The 17154-nt window shown below is 36.5% G+C and overlaps 1 protein-coding gene across 1 annotated transcript in view; it reads left to right on the plus strand.

Annotated features, from left to right (window-relative positions):
* Positions 1-17154, plus strand: part of Niban1 (niban apoptosis regulator 1) — a 154138-nt gene that overhangs the window by 65526 nt on the left and 71458 nt on the right. Inside the window, exons 2-4 of the mRNA XM_063240293.1 lie at positions 8345-8475; positions 11370-11501; positions 14629-14743. Coding sequence (XP_063096363.1) covers positions 8345-8475; positions 11370-11501; positions 14629-14743 — 378 coding nt within the window. The remainder of the gene's footprint in view (positions 1-8344; positions 8476-11369; positions 11502-14628; positions 14744-17154) is intronic.

Genomic DNA, 17154 nt, shown 5'->3' on the forward strand with positions numbered 1-17154 from the left:
GGATTATAAAACTGTGCCACCATTCCTGATGTACTATAATAATTTTTAAAAATTTAAATTCACATAATTTTTTTGTCATACTTCCTATGTTCTAAGAATCTAAAGAATTTATAGGAATAAACATTGGTTTCACCATACGGTAGAAGAACATAAAAATGTAGCTGTACTATCGTATTTTTAAAAACTCTTTGAGGTAAATATGACATGGTGTTAACATTTTATTTAGCGTTGTTGTTCTTCACATTTGAAATATCTCATAATTAAAGAAACCACACATACAAAAAACCCTTGTTATTAGGGGTCTGTAGCTCAACATATCTTTCCTGTTGCTAAAGTTAGAAACAGAGCAGAGACCAGACAGACTTTCTTCAAAGCACTTCAGATAGCATGTCGATAATGGAGCTGATCCATAGCAGTCTCTCTTAACCTCAACTTTGTCCAAAGTGAATTTTTAGTCAGTAGATAATAAAATCTACTTAATTAATGCATTTCCCGGGGACTCTTAAGGCATTAGCCAGCAAAGACTGCAGCTTTAATTGAGACGGTGATGCCACTTAATTGGAACACCTGGGTAGGATTAAGAGGTAATCTGATAAAGTCAACTGGTTTCCTTGGTGTCCAGAGCTTTGCTAGGTGCCTGCCTGCCTGCTGCCAACCTCTGCCAACTTAGATGAAGCTGAACCCGATGCTTTTACTGTCTTTCATAGATCACTTGCTGGAAAGTCTTAAACGCAGATTCCGTACATTTTGTGTATGCTGAAACACTGGTATGCTAATTCTGGTATATTTTTCAATCCATTACATGGAAATGCTACACATTTGCCTTGCTTTTAGCTTGTTATTGATCCAACATTTTAATACATGTTAAATGAAATAGATTGATTAATTGTATTGGAACTCATGTATTGGTCAAGGTTCTCCAGAGAAATAGAGCCAATGGAATGTGGTGTGTGTGTCTATGTGTGTGTGTGAGAGAGAGAGAGAGAGACAGAGAGAGACAAAGAGGGAGACAGAGACAGGCAGAGAGAGAGAGAGAGAGAGAGAGAGAGAGAGAGAGAGAGAGAGAGAGTGGCTCATGTAATTATGGAGGCTGTAAGTCCCACAATTTGCATTTGGCAAGCCAGAGGCCTAGAAGGGCTAATAGTGTGCTTCTAGTTGAAAGGCTTAAAAGCTGGAGATCCATGAAGGACCAATATTCCAGTCTGTGTCCAAAAGCTAGGAAAGACCAGTGACTGACTTCAAGGTATCAGAAAGGATGAAATTCTATCTTACTTAGGCCATTTGTTCTATACAGGACTTTACCTGGTTGGATGAAGTCCACCTGCATTAGGTAGGATAATCTACTCAATCTTCTAATTTAAATACTAGAGATGCCCAGGGTAATGTTTTACCAAATGTGGGAATATCTAGTCGTCCAGTCAGGTTAACATATAAAATTAATCATTGCATTTTTAAAATTCAAATTTAAAGTCATTTTACAAGGCTTCTTGACATTATGATTTTTATTACCAAAGATTGCTTAATTCCTTCATTAATGAAAAAGTTTAGATTCCTCCAGGGAATCAATGATGGATTAGTAGACAGGAAAACTACAGAGTGTTCTATTACTAATTTTGTGATGTTGGACCAATTCATCTCTTTATTTGAAAATAGGTGAGCATTGGAAATGACCATCATGATTCCCATCCAGATCTGGAAGTCTGAAAATATTTCAGCAATATTTGGAAATTGGTTGCGATTAGCATTGGTGTGTGTATGTGTTCTACTATCCAAATGAACAGTAGTTTCTGTTTTTATTTTTTTGAGACAGGGTCTTGCTATGTAGTTCAGGCTTGAACTCACATGGCACCCAGGCTGATCTGGAACTTGTGGCAATTTTCCTGCCTCAGCCTCCTACATGCCCAGCTTAAGTGGATTGTGGAAAGTAGTCTCAGTTATTACAATTCTGCTTTACATTTAATCCTCTGGTTGCATGTATGGTCTAGTCAGAAGTGAATTTCACCTGTTAGGCATGGACTTCAAGCAGAGCCAGTGTTATGAGGTCCTGATACATTTATTAGAGTAATTTCCATAGGAAAAGGCATAACTATAAAGAACCTGGAATTATCTAAACAGCACTATTTAGAGTTTTTGGTGAGGTTTTTTTCTTTTTCCTGTCTACTTAGAGGAATCCAGATTCAAGTCCTTATAGTTCTATAAATCTCTTCCAGGTTTTTCTAAATCTGGAAAAGCTGGACAGAGTGGAGTTTTTATTGTTTATAGACTAAGGTAATCGGAATTGAAGCCTGCTTGTCCTCCTTCAATGCCTTCTTCCATTCTTTTACTCATATTACCTTGTGGGGGTATTGTTCTACAGTTATGCCGTGCAGATGGAACCTTAATTTATTTCAGTGACTATGATCACTGGCAGAAAATGATGTTTTTGCTTCTGCTTATCTACTGGAGCTGTTGCTCACTCCTTTATGTTGCACGTTAAGTGCCTTTGAAGGACTTATGAAAGATGCTAGCTTTGCTTCTTAGATTAGCCTGTGAGAAAGTCAAGGTCTCTAACGAGGGCAAGTTCATCATAAGCTTTACTCAGTTTTGAATTGCTGTGACGGAGAGTTTGGGAAACCAGAAAACTGTGTTCTATTGTTTGTTTCTGAACATGTCTGATTTTATCCAGTTGCTTGCTGAGCCCTGGGAGGTTGTGATGTGACTTTAATATATTTAATGTGTACTTAATGTAAATTTAATGTACTTGGAGGCATAAGTACTGTTTGTTTCTCTTTGTGGATTAATATCCAAAGTAAATCTTGGAGAATGTAAGTTGGTTTACATGTCTTTTATTGTTAACTTGAGATGGAGTTCCTCCAAGGGAGGCAGCAGAATCTGTAGGAATTAAGGCTGCTCATGAATCATTTTGCCTTTTCCTAGTAGATGCTGTTCAAAAATCTGTCACTCAAGCACCTATAATAAATGTGCTTTAGAAATACATGCATGCATGTGCACACAACACACACTCATGCTTTAGTTCAATTATGGAGAATCCAACTTACCCTTATTCTCTAAGGGATTTACTGGAAGAAAAAGAGAGTCCTTGGACATTATTCGATGTAATTAGATTTTTGTACCTCTGTGTTGTGAATTGGGATTTCCAGCTTCTCCACCCTAAGTGCGTAGCAACCTGAGTTTACAGCTAATGCTATAATTCATCAAAACTTTTAAACTTTTAAAATTGAAGAAAAAAACAACAGTAAGTATTGTATGTTAGTTTATAATTCTTAAGATATTTTATTTTTAGAGGACCTTGTTTTATTCCCTTGAATCTTCACCCGAAACCTCAGAAATTTTTAAGAAACTGTGCCAAAGGCTTGGTTGATCTCTTACAGGTGGAGTTGCCTCAACTCCCAGGAAATATCAACTTGGTTAAATAATTATTTAAAGTTTTTTTCCCTTCATTATAACAATAGAAACATAATAACTGAAAAGTCACATCATAGGGAAAATAAAGATGAAATGTTAAGTAGATAATATCAAATAAAAATACAACAGTCTTTATTTAAAAATATCAGAAGAAAAGTATAGGAAAATAGTGTTTGGATTTTTTATATCTTGTGTTGTGAGCATTTTTGGAAGGTAAATGAAATACAGAGAAATCTGTATTAATTAGGGAAGCTTTTAGAATATTTCAGAGTTGTCACACTGGGAATAATGAGGAACCAGGGATAATCTACTATGCATAGTATCTTTCAGGAAGGACTTTTGATAAATAGGGGAATTAAGTTGAACTGCTATAGGGCTGGGAGCTGGTTTTAAGAGAATCTTCTAGAATGAGAAAATGTACAAATTCTGGTTCTTGAGATTTCATGTAGGTTTTAAGTAGGCGTGATATACAAATATGTATTGGGCTTTGAGAGTATATATTTTGAATAGTAAATATTCAGCTGAAAACTATTTTCTCCTTTTCTGGGAACATAGGTATGGATTTCATTATTACAATGCATTGTAATTTGCTTTAGTTTTGAATATTTACTCAACTTTTCTTTCACTCATTCAGCAAATATTTGATGATTATGTAAATACAGTATGCCCTTGGAGGAGAGATAAGCCATATTTAAACAGCTGTAGCAAAAGTGGTGCAAAGTTTTGTGAGAATGCAAAAGAAGGTATGATTGTTTGCAGCTGGAATGATCCAAAAAAACTTGTTTTTGGGGTTGGGATTGTCATCTGGGCTTGAAGAGTCTGAAAGTGGTTGATAGGCAATAAAGAAAAAAAAGAGAGAAGGCTGGTTATGCATAGAGATCCAAAAGAATAAGCAGCTTCAGTTTGAGGGTAAGAACTGGGAAATACTGACAACTGGGGCCATTCCTTTTAGTGCGAGGTGAGAGTTCCTACTCCACCCTGCAGGGAACTCTTAAGGGAATTTTATGAATATGTTGATGTAGGCTGGCAGCACTGTGTCAAATGAAACCTGGCAAATCATCATCTATAGGCCTATTTCTGTATGGCTAGTGAGGTTTATGTCTCCTTATGACTTTCAAGGGTTCCCTAGCAGGATATGACTTGGTTCTGAAGGATGGTTCCTCACTTTAACGCCTGGGCCTTGGTAATTTGTACCTGAGTCATCTTGGGTGGGACAAAGGCAGACAGCTTAGTTGTGGCTTCTTCTGTTGTACCCCATCAGTCCCAGACTCCAGCCTTTCTCAGAATCTTCTTAGCGCCATGTGGCTTCTTTCCCACGTGCATCCAGGATCTGTGTGTCAGCTCTTGCATTCTGTCTTCCACTCTGCTTTTGACTTTTTTGTTCCTGTTTCAGAGCTGAGATCTAGTTAAAATTTTCCACCATGCTGTAATACTGATGTAGGACAGATTAAGCGTTTTTTTTTTTTTTCAATTGTTGAGAGATAATAAAACCTTCATAGAAGGTATGATGGTTGAGATGGATTCAGGAGATATTATAGAAAGAGAAATGACAGGATCTGATGATTGAACATAGGAGCGGAGGAGAATTAAAAGTGCCAGGTTTTTAAACCTGGGTGTACAAAGGCCCAGCAGGTACTTTTTCTTATTTTTACAAAGTGAAGTGCAGGTAAGTTTTGTAGGTAGAGGTGTTGAAGGAGGTTCTTGAGTTTAGTGAGGATTATTCTGAGGGGATCAGAAGGAGCTTGGTCACATGAATTGAACCATGTGTCCAGAATATGTTATAGTTGAGTAGATTTGAAGAAATATTCCTGTGTCAAAATGCCAAAATGCACATACCAAAATGCAGAAGAAGTCCTTCCATTTGTTCTAGTCTTTCTGTTATTCAGTAACAACCTTCTCAAGGAACACCAGGCACTGTGTTTTACAAATAGGAAAGTGGATGTTATACTAAATTTGGGGGCAGGGGAATGAAAGAAATTTAGTATTCACAAATCTTGAAAACTGTGAAAAGCAGTCTTGTTTTTGCCAAGTTTATTTTATGTGGCTTTCGTGAGCTGACTTGTTGATTTGAATATTTTACTGTAGGATATTAAATTATGGTCAAAGTTTATTGGCCAACTAATGTGTAGTCAGGCACTGCACTAGACGCTTCTTTACAAATAAAATAAAAATTTTATTTACTCCTCAAAAAATCCTCTGTTCCCTATGTTACAGTTGACAAAGTTGATGCTCAGAGAGGCTCAATGTAATACAGCTATTAACTCATGATTTTTTGCCCTCAGCTCATTAATGCTAATGTTTTATTTAGTTAATCTTAATTCAGTGCCTCTTGTACTGGAACAGTCTGTGGAGATGGAGGTTGTATTTGTTTTGAGCCTACCAGAGTAGGTGGCTACTTGGTATGCAGCAGATTATGCTGTTTCCAGTTCAAGAGTGATGATTGACAACTTGCTTTGTGAGTTCTTAATTTGTTAGCTCAGCTTGAGGCCAGTCTCTTAGAACCATCATCACCATTATGATCATGATTTTAATTACTACCAATTATTGAACACTTCTGTATTCCAGCTATAGCACTGGACACTTTATTATTTTATGTAATTGTTACCATATCCCTATGTGTTGCTTCTGCTGTCTTCACTTTATATATAAGAAGGAAGAAAAACTAACTTATAAAGTTCCACAGCTGGTCAAGTAGTAAAGAGGGGACTGAAACCATGTTTATCTGATTCTAGAGTCCTTTTTCTGGGTTCAGATAGATTTAATGTAAAATCGAAATACAATGGAGAATAGTTTTAAATCCTTTTATCCCTAGAACTTGTGATGTTAGTTATTTTATTCACATTTTGAACTAGCCATTAGGTTAATTACAATGACTAAGAAAGCTGTGACCCTTTCTTTATAAGTGCTACCTCGGGAATGATGAGTTGATGGCACTCTATATAGATATTTTAACCACAGAAGCTTTTTTCTTGTACATTAGAAGGTAATGTGGCATCATAGCACCTCTGTAGAAGCAGCGTGTCCTTGGGGGAGGAGTGGTGATGCTGCAGACTAGCTTTAAAAGCTTTGCACAGTTCATTGTAAAATGACAACCACCTTCTTTCATTTGATTCCAAGTGCTTGCAAGAATGAAAAACTAGCATCAGCAATTAACCTGCTGCTCTACTGACAATCCAAACAGTGATTAGTTGGAATTACAGGGCACATTTTATTATTAATCATTTATATGTTTTAGTAAATTGAGACTCATTTTCGTTGTGGGAATTCTCAAAGATACTTCATTCTTCTGTAAGAAAATTACAGACAAGGATAAAGTATTTTACTACTTATGCAATTTAATAAAGGCTAATAAACTAATAACTAATCAGATGGGTATAAAGCCTGAGTATATTAAAGCATTATGCAAATGCTGATTAATTGTAATACTATAAACACAGAGCAAGCAAAAACATTCCTGATTCAAATTATAGGGGCTTTTATTTGCACTTCTACAGAATCTACTATTAGTGGGTCTGCCAGGACCTTAAAAGTAATAATTACTAAAGCCCATAAACATGAGCAGCAAATGTCATTTTATTAGGGGAATATGAAAGAATTCCCCTTTATCCCAATTATAAGACTGAAATACCTCAGCAAAAGTGTTATTCTCTGTCTATAGAAGGCATCATCATATGCTTTGAATGTTTTTGAATTTGATTTTGTAAACATAAACAGGATCAAGGTTCTCTTTATTGAGCATCTCAATATACATGGTTACAATTCTTCACTTATTTCTGAAATGTTTGCATTCATTATAGGTTTAAAATATCTTGTTATATTTTAGTATTTTCTGTTGACTATAATCTCAAATTTGAAAAAGTGTGCTAAATTCACATGAAGCATTGAAAAATATTTTGGAATGTTATGTATTTATTTCATAGGCTCACTTGCTTGTCAACACTAATGGTGAAACTTGTGTTTATTTCTGTATTCTGTATCAAGTACTTGAAATGTTGGGAAGATTTCTAATCTGCTTGATAGCATATGTTTTTTGCTCTTTCTCTCCCATGTGTTCATCCCTCATATTACCCAGACCTAAGCAGGGCTTGGAAAAGACTAACTCTCCCTCCAACTCCAGGCCTCCTGCTTCCACAGTGCTGTGGACACTCAGCTTAATTTGCGTCTGATGTGGGAGGCTGTGTTATAGTGCCAGTCACTACTGTGAAGCCGCTGTACCTTCAGGATTATTCTTCATGTCACATAGAGACAAGTTGGGAGCAGTGAGCATCTCCCATCAAGTCAGGGAAGCTGGAGTGGGGAGAGCTGAGTGACTCAGCTGAGGTCCCGATAGCTGATTTCTGTCTCACGAATAGAAGTGAGATTTTAATCCAGGACTCCATATCATTCACCACAGTTTCCCTTCCTCCTCATTGAAATCATGCAATGCTTTGAATCACAAAAGTCTTTTAAACCAGAAGAACAGAAACACAGCAAGAGGAAACTTAGTTTTCCCCAGGACTGTGGGTCAGATACATAAGTTTAAAGGGTAGATCTGGGATTGTTGTTGGGTAGGGGGTGTTGGATGTCTGGCAGTTGAGAGGGAATAGTGAGCAGACCGAAGTGGAGAGAGAGTGAGGTAGATTAATTTTAGAAGGATTAGAAGAGTAGTTGAGTTTATTGCCATGGCCGTGGGTACAATGTACAATGAAGAGAAATCCTTTTGCTATTGGATGGATAGTCCCTAGGTTCCCCGAAGTCTCTGGGGATAATGCCAGAAGAGGAGGGAGAGGTCCAGTCACCTGTGGCAGGTGACAAGTTCTCAGGGAACACAGGTTGGTAACAAATCCTTGGGACACAGAGAGTTACAGAGATGGGAAGGATGTTTATATGATTATGCAGATAAGACGTCCCTTTGTGAGGTACGCTATAATTCAGAATTCCAATTTTTATATTTTTCCAGGGAAAACTGAAGCTGCTATTAAAAACTTCAGTCCCTACTACAGTCGGCAGTACTCAGTGGCTTTCTGCAACCATGTGCGCAGTGAAGTTGAACAACAAAGAGATCTGACATCACAATTTCTGAAGACCAAGGTAACAATAAACATGTGGTCCATGTGTTTCTCCTGTGGAAGGAACTTTTGTAGTTTATAATATTTCATAAATGAACAATTACTGGAATGGCAGTTAAAAAATCTGCTTTGACATCACTTCATACTCAAAAATGTCTATTTGCCTAAAAGTTGGAATATATGTGATGTCTTGGGGATAGTACAATCCATATAAAAAAGAAAACTAGCATCATTCCATTTCATTTGGTTTTTTTTTCCTCATTGATGCTTTGATATCAGGAAATTTACATTGTTGTAGTAAAGTGCAGCTTTTAAAAAAGTCAGTTTTTTTCTGTGTCTTGTGCTGCTATGGACAATGTTTTTTTTTAGATGAGGTCTTGCCCTGGTTGCCTGGTCTCCTGGGCTTGACTAGTTCTCTCACCTCGGCCTCCTGCCTAGCTGGGAATATGGGACTATAGGCCTGTGTCACTGTGCCTAGCTGCTATGGACATTTTTATTTTGTTCACTGATCAAGGTGATTTTCTCCTTGAACCTCTTAATGTATTGTTTTTTACTGTGTTAGATTAATTAACTTTCACAAAACTGACAAAGAGGATAATGCATCAGGTTAGGAGAAAGGAGAAAGGTAATGGTGAATTGGACTAGGATGGTAGGGTGGTAGTGGGGTAGTGGTTAAGAGAAGAGATATTTATGATAGAGCTATAGAAATTGCTATGAGTTAAGAGGAGAGAAATCAGTGATGGTTACTTAATCTTTAACCTGAGTAAATAAGTGAACGGAGTTGCTTTCTAGTCAGAAGGTAGAATCAGAGATAAATAAGAATCATGACTTTAGTGCTGCCACGTTAAAGTTTGCAATATGTGTTCAACAAACACCTGTGGAAATGCTGAACAGGCAGTTGAATGCTGTATTTGTCAGTGTTCCATGGCTGGGACAAAATACTCAACACATACAAGTTAAAGGAGAAAAGATTTACCTTAGCTTATGGTTTTAAAGGTTTCAGTCCATGATTGATGGGCTCAAGACAGAAACATCATGGCGGAGGAATGCTGCTTACAACCTGGCAGCCAGCGAACAAAGAGAGTGAGGAAGAGCCAGAGAGAGGGGAAGGGGCTCATGATCAGGAACATACTCTTTCAGGTTTCTCCTGCAGAAACTTACTTCCTCCACACAGGCCCCACTTCCAGTAACATATTCAGCTAAGAACTCATAAATGGATTAATTAATCTGCTGATGAGAATAGCGCTCTCATGCGCACACAGTCCATCTCTAACCCATGAACCTTTGGGAGGTATTTTTGATGAACCATAACAGATATTCTGATCCTGAGTTCAGTAGAGAAACTGAGGCTGGAAAATACAAATTTAGGAATGTTAGCCTGTAACCAATAGTAAAGCCAGATGGTATGCTTGGAAGAGAATTGTAACAGAGAAAAGAAGCAGTGTCCTAACCCCCTCATCATTTGGAGATAAGAGAGAGGAGAAGGATCCAGCCATATGGACTAAGGAACAGCTGAGGAATAGGAGAAAAATCAGGACAGTGTAATGTATCACAAGGTAAATGAAGAAGGGGCTTCAAAAAGGAGTAAGTGATGAGCGAATCTAATACTTCTCAGAGGTTAACTAGTAGATTTAGTAGCACAGGTGTACAGGAATAACTATTTCCCCTATTAAACTGTGACTCAAATTTAAGAGAGCTTGTTAAAAATGCAAATTCTAATACATTCCCTCCGAGAATGTGGTAGAGTAAGTCTAGGTTGAAGCACATTTTTAATGAGCTTACCCGTTGATTAAGTGGCCTAAGTTTGAGAAAAGTGCACGTAAGAGCTGTAAGTTCAGTTTACACCATAGTTTCATTTAGAGAAAGTGAGGTCCTTTCTTCTCTTTTAATGAGGTCAGATAGGAAACTGCCTCATTATCTGTCAGAACAGACTTTAAGTACTGAAATTAGGAAGAAAATTTATTTTAGCCCTCAGACAGTTCTTGAAAGAAATAGGCCTCTTTGGCTGAGAATATAATTGCTCACTGGCACAGTGCCTGCCTGGCAAGCATAAGGTTGTGAGTTTGATTCCTGTGCAGAAATAGGCCTATCTTCTCTGTATGGTTCATGTAAATTTTTTGCACAGAGATAGGTTTCTGAAGGCACTGTGATTTTTTTTAATTTTGAAGAAATATGTATAAATTCAGTGACATGTCTAAGAGACCCATTCCTGTATTTTGAAATAATATGGATATTATACAGTAAGACAATATGCAAGTTATTGTCATGCAGTAAATAAACCCTATCAAAGACCTAATTAGAAATCTCCTGGAAATTTTCCTACAGCACATATAACAAAGTTAATGAGAGATGCTTAGCCTTTTAAATAAGGAGGCAGAACTGAGATTTAATGGCTTGATGCCTCTTTCCTTGTTCTTTAACCCGGTGTGGTTTCCTTGAGGAAGGCGTGGATGAATGGTGTTAATCGCCTGTGTCCCCATGGCTGTGGGGAAAAGCCTTTGGAACTTTGTCATTTGAAGTATGCCTGATGGTGTGCTAAAGAGGGGGAGCGAATTGTTAGTGGTCTACTTTTCAGAATTAACTCTGAGGTTTGTCAGGGAGCTGGGTAGATGTGCACACTTTCCTTTTTCATAGTTTACTGAGCGTTTATCAAGTGCCACATGAAAAACAAAGCACAAACCTTATTACTATAATCTTTTCTACTCTATGCTTCTGTACCTAGAGTATACCAGAAGAAAATGAAAACAATAAAAATACTCTAGTACAGATACTTGCATTTGGTCAAAGGAGTTGGAAAGGGAAATTATGGAAAAAAGAAGGAAACAACAATTTCACCAGGATCCCCTAAATAGTCTTTGAAATAATGAATAGCATTACGGTAACGAAGTTTGTGTTAATTATATTGTCTTCTTTAAGCCGCCACTGGAACCCGGAACTGTGTTATATGAAGCAGAGATCTCACAGTTTGCAGAAGACATAAAGAAGTGGAAGGACAGATACGTTGTGATTAAAAATGATTTTTCTGTGGAAAGCTATGATAGCAAAGAGGTAAGATGCATCCTTGTTATCATTGGTTCTTGCGGTATTCTTATCAAATTGACTTGGTTGATTGGCATGTCCTTTCCTTGGCCACTCACTGCTTCAGTAAGCCCTCACTCATTGCAGTGAGCAGTTATTCTTGGAATATCTATTCTATTTCTGGTAAATAGCCAGTGATGGACAAATGCTTACTCTCTAGTGGACAGGACTGGAATACGTGGTGGCAGGTGAGTGAAAATAGAAGGTCATGCTGACTGATTGGTTTGGGATAGGAGTCTTGCCTGTTATCAGTTAGGTTACCCTAATGTCTTTCCTTCTCTGCTCTCCATATCTTCTCGTTATTAATCCTGTAATAGGATAGAAGGCTGAGGAGTTAGTTATTCAGGAAGGTTGTGACTGAACTGGCTGTATTCCTAGGAATTAAACCACTCCACATCCTTTATGCCACCTATCCTTAAGGATTTTTTTCACTTTTTCCCTGGTTATTATTATTTTTTAATGTAGAGAAATGAAATAATATATGTAAAGCATCTAGCACCTGAGAGTTGATTCTTTTTTACCTTGTAGGAGGTAATATGATATAAGAGAAAGGACATTGGCAGTGCATTTGAAAGAGTGAAGTTTAGGTCACTGTGTCACTGACTAGAAGTGGACAAGTAACAGTGTCTTGGGCCCTCTATTAAAATAGAGAATTAGGTCAAATGCTTCCAGGGTTCATTCCAGATTTCATACTGTGCACAGTTTTAATCTACATAGATGGTCAGTTTCCCTGGAAATGAAAAGTTTGATTTATCAGTTAAAGATCATAACAGATTGTAAACTCTGCTCTGTTGACTCTTGAGTTTGAGGTAACCAGGGGACACTTTGTGGAGTAGTCTGAGTGATCCCTCTGATGCTAAACCATTTGGAGGAACCTTCCGGCTGACAGACCATGTACTTCCTTCCCATTTCTGATGAAAATTTGGAATAAAATACAGTGCAAACTTGTTTTGCAGGCTGCCAGACAAAGCTCAAGGTCTTTCCTAAACAGACTTACTTTCTTCAACACTGAATGAACTAGTGGTTTCTCTGCTTGACTATATTAGAATTTCATTCAACACATAATTTGTGCCCAGAAACAAATTACCAAATATAATACAAATAATATTGGTAGAGATAAGAAATAATCTTATATTCTCCATGGTCCTTTACAATGTCTTTTCAGGGAAGCTTGAGTAGAAGCAGTGCTGTGTAATAGTTAGTACCAGGGGCTTTTAATTACATCTTTGCCAACTGGTATATGAGTGTCCTTGCCAAAGTTATGAATCTCCTTGAGCCTCAGTGTTCTCATCTAGAAGGTGGTATAACCCTTTGTCATGGTGCTATTGTGAGAATTCAGTAAATGAATGCATTGATATGCTTAGCCTGTGGTTGATCCCAGTATAGAGCAGTTGTTGATATGATTATTTCTAAGTAATTGGGAGTAAATATTCATGAAGACTGTGCTGGTATGTTTGACACTAACTGCATTTTCTGTTAATCAAATTTTAGTGTTTCTTTCTCTCTTCACTTTTAAAAACTTACTCCCTGAACTTGCAACTTATGCTTTATATCCCTTGCTTTCTTTGCTCATTATTTTCAACAGCATGTTTAGGTTGTTAAGATATGATGACTAAATTTAAGAATAGCCAAATATTTTTAAAAACTCACTTGGGTATTTAAAGGAAAAGTCCATGTACTTTGCTATAATTGCTTAGCTTTAATAAAAAACCTGTTTTTTAACTTATAGAAGTATTTTTAAAATTTGCATGTAAGATTTATACATTAAGGACTTATTAATTGCATATTATTTTACTGAGAGTCCAATTTTGCTGGTAATTAAGCAGGAACATTATAGTATTCTCATTTGATAGTAAGTTCCTCCTTCCTACAGACATGAGCATGAATCCTGATTTGTTACCTACTCACTGACAGACAATTGACAAGTTATTCAGCCTCTTGGATCTTCATTTTTCTCACTTGTAAAATGCAGACAGTACTTAATTTATAGTGCTGTTTAGAAGATTAAGTGACATCATGTTTATAAAAGCTAATATTGAGGCTTGTTTCTAATAACAATTCATATTTGAGACTGATCTGAATCAAATTGCACCTAAACTTTCTCAAAATCACACAAATTTAGATTCTCTGTTAAACTCTGAGTCCCTGCTGTGTTTGAGCATTTGATTGGTAGTTCTTGCAAGTGTGGAAACAAGCCTCTTGGATATTTGAGAGTGATTTATTTGGATCTCTTCAGTCACTATCTTACTAATACAGACTGTTTATGAGAATCTAAATTTGTTGCCTAGATCAACGTTATTTTAGTTATTCTCAAGAGTACACTCAAGATTTTGAGTCCCACAGTTTCTTGTCAGTTTGCCCTGAGATTGTTAGTTTAAAATTTTTGTCTGGAAATAAGCCTTCCCATCAGATGCACTTACTTAATTTTATCTTTTCTGCGGTTCGGGCGGGGTTGGGGGTGTCTACATAATGACTTCAGCAAATGCCCTGTGCTTCTTTTTAAGTTTCTCAGAGAGCTTTTTGTCTGCTGGCCAGAATTTGTTCTGATGTCACAAAACTACTTTTCTCTCAATTGTTTCACTGCAAAGCATTAATTTCTGAGGGCAAAGTAGTGACATATTTTTGCCATAGCAACACATTAATATTTTTGATGAAAATCTATGGTAACCATCATTACAAGTGCATGTTCCACAGCATCATTAATCATCATACCTGGCCTACATCAGTCACCAACCATTTTGTGCATCATTTTTATGCTGATCACCCTTGTGGTTATCAGAATGACTTGGGCACTAGTGCTGAAGTGGTAAATATGATGCAAACTAACTAGATGTTACTGAGATTCCCCATTTGAGAACATACTGAGAAATCTTCCTGAGATTAAGAACTCTGATTTGTCCTGTGACAGTCACATAGAAGTACTAGATACCTTGCAAGTAGCATTCCTAATAAACTTATTTTTGGAATAAATGGCTTTAACTCAGTAACATAGTGTAGAGAATTGCTACATCTGGGTATATGTATCCACTTTTAATCTTTCTGATATTTTCCAGAAATCCAAATGAGGACAATTTTTATTTGTGCATTTTCTTCCCAGGCCTATCAAAAAGGAGCTGTTCCTAAAAGTCGAATTCTTCCAGCTGGTGGCAAGGTATTAACCTCAGAAGATGAATATAATCTATTATCTGACAAGCATTTCCCAGATCCCATTGGTAAGTTGCTGAGCAACCTTTCTCAAATTAATAATTCCTAAACTACTTGGTTTAAATAAACCAGCGGTTCTCAGTGAGTGGGGAAGAGAGGTCTCACTTTCCAGGGATATTTGCAATATTTGGAGGCATTTTTGTTTGTCATAATCAGAAGATGGGTACTAAAGACAATGGGTACAGCCTAAAGATGCTGACATTCTACAAAAATGACAATTTACCTCGCATAAAATATTAGTAATACCAGGGATTCAACATGGCTGAATAAAGGGTTCACATTGGAGTTTCTTAGAGGAAATAAAATAAAAAATATTAGTGGAAGATGTGATTTCTCTAATTAAGGTGAACTTGGTACCACTTGTGTTATCTCACATGGCATTCGGTAATACCCAAGTTAGTTACTGTGTTTCTAGTACATGGAAAATTTGCTATTAGTCTGATATCTGGAAGCTTTTGGAATATATTGCAGGCTTTCATAGCACCACTCAAAGCAGTACAAATAAACCAGCAGGGTTCAGTCTGTTAAATGTATGATCCTGCTTTTAAAAATTTAAAGTTTTTTTTTTATTTTAAAGAGAAAAAAAACCCAATGAAACCAAGTTTCAAAAGTCCTTATTAGGACAGTTACAATAGTTGATATATTATGTATTGTTGTCTTCCTAGTAGTTATTCAGAGTATAGAATAGAGCCTTGATATCTTGTCTAAACAATGTTAGCACAAAACATTCTTTTTGAGGAACAAATAGAAGCTAGCTGTATAACTATATTAACTACATATACTAGAAACTGTTAAAAAAAAATGAAAACTGTGATAGGGGAAACTGGAACGTAAGAAAGAGAAAGCAATAAAAAAAAAGATCCAGCTTTTTAGTACACAGGCCAAGACCTTTCAAGAATTGTTCTTTTTATTATTCTAATTTTAGGGTGATATTCAATAAAATATCCTAAAGTGACAAAAAACCCTTTAAATAAATATCACGGTAACATAGCTACTGAATAGAAACATCGCATCAATTGACCCATCTATAAGTAAACTTGGATCTGCCTTAGAAAGAGCATTGGTCCAAGAGTTTGGAGCCTGGATTTTATCTAATTCTAGCTCAGCTTTTACAAAATGTTTTACATGAGTAGGGTGCTGAACCTTTCTAGTTTGTTTCTCCAATGCTAAAATGGGGCTTTGAACTTGAAGATCTGGAAGTATCTTTCCAGCTCCGCTGTTCTTTGATTCTCTTTAACTCCACTTTTTAAAACTTAGAGAAAAGGATGGATAAATAAGGGACCTCATAGAAATTCACAAGCTGTGGATAAGATAGTAAGTACTTCTTTGTGTAAATCGCACACACAGAGTAATTACTTGGTTCTTGAAGAGAGTCCTGGTGCGATGATTGTTCCCATTAATAATAAATCATTAGGTTTTATGGGAGAAAATGAAATCATTTCAACAAATTTTTTTTTTGGTGTAGAATGTTTAGCATGATGTTTTTAATAACACAATTTGTAGGATTGGTATATAGAGCATAAACCTAAATTAACAAATTATTACTATGTACTTCAGGCTAAAACAACACTTTGTGTGCACTATTCATATTATTATGGTTTATATTTTCTGGCAACATCTATTTATGTACCGCTTTGGTTGGCAACTGCGTCTTGAAATTGAGGTCAGCAACATGTTGACTCTTGAGAATCTCCCCAGAACTTTCCAACAAAACCTATGAGAACAGACAATACCTTTATTGATTTATTGATGAAATCATATCAGAGGAATGAAAAGAAATAAAAAAAAAACCCACAAGCCTTATCTGAGTAATGCCAGTTAGCCCACGGCTTCAGACTGGAACATTTCAATGGCTATTTTTATTGTGTGGTGTGGCCTTCTTAATTGTAAAGATAGAATATTCTACAGTGGATCATTTGTGATCCCTTAATAACTCAACTCAGAAAATATGCAGACTAATGGCATCTGGAAAATTGTTGCAAAAGGTTAAGAGAGAGATAAATAGTGGGTAATTGTGAATTTTATTGGTCTCGCTGAAATTTTTAAATGCAGGGGGTCAATTTTGCTTTCAATTGTTTGTACAAGACTGTGACATCTTGGAAAGAGCCCTGAGAACTGTTTCACAAAACCGTGGTAGTCAAGAGCACTCATTGTGTGATACTATTTCTACTGGAAAGAATAAATTTAGGTACCACAAAATTAGGAGCAATTAACCTTTCTTGAAAGAAGGCAGTAGAGATCTATGAATAAGTATGTGTTTCTTACAGTGTTACACTAATATGTTGTATCAAGAGTGCCCTGTTTTGCTAAAGTTGTTCACTTGTTAGGCATTTTATTAGTTAGAAACTTATTGCTGTATCCCAGCAAAAAAATTCCAGTTAAATAAATAAGGTCTCACTATCTCACAAAAATATTTCAG

Source organism: Cavia porcellus, unplaced genomic scaffold (genome assembly GCF_034190915.1).
Source record: "Cavia porcellus strain 051 isolate PalLab524CR breed Dunkin Hartley unplaced genomic scaffold, mCavPor4.1 scaffold_29, whole genome shotgun sequence".
NCBI classification, from domain to species: domain Eukaryota; kingdom Metazoa; phylum Chordata; class Mammalia; order Rodentia; family Caviidae; genus Cavia; species Cavia porcellus.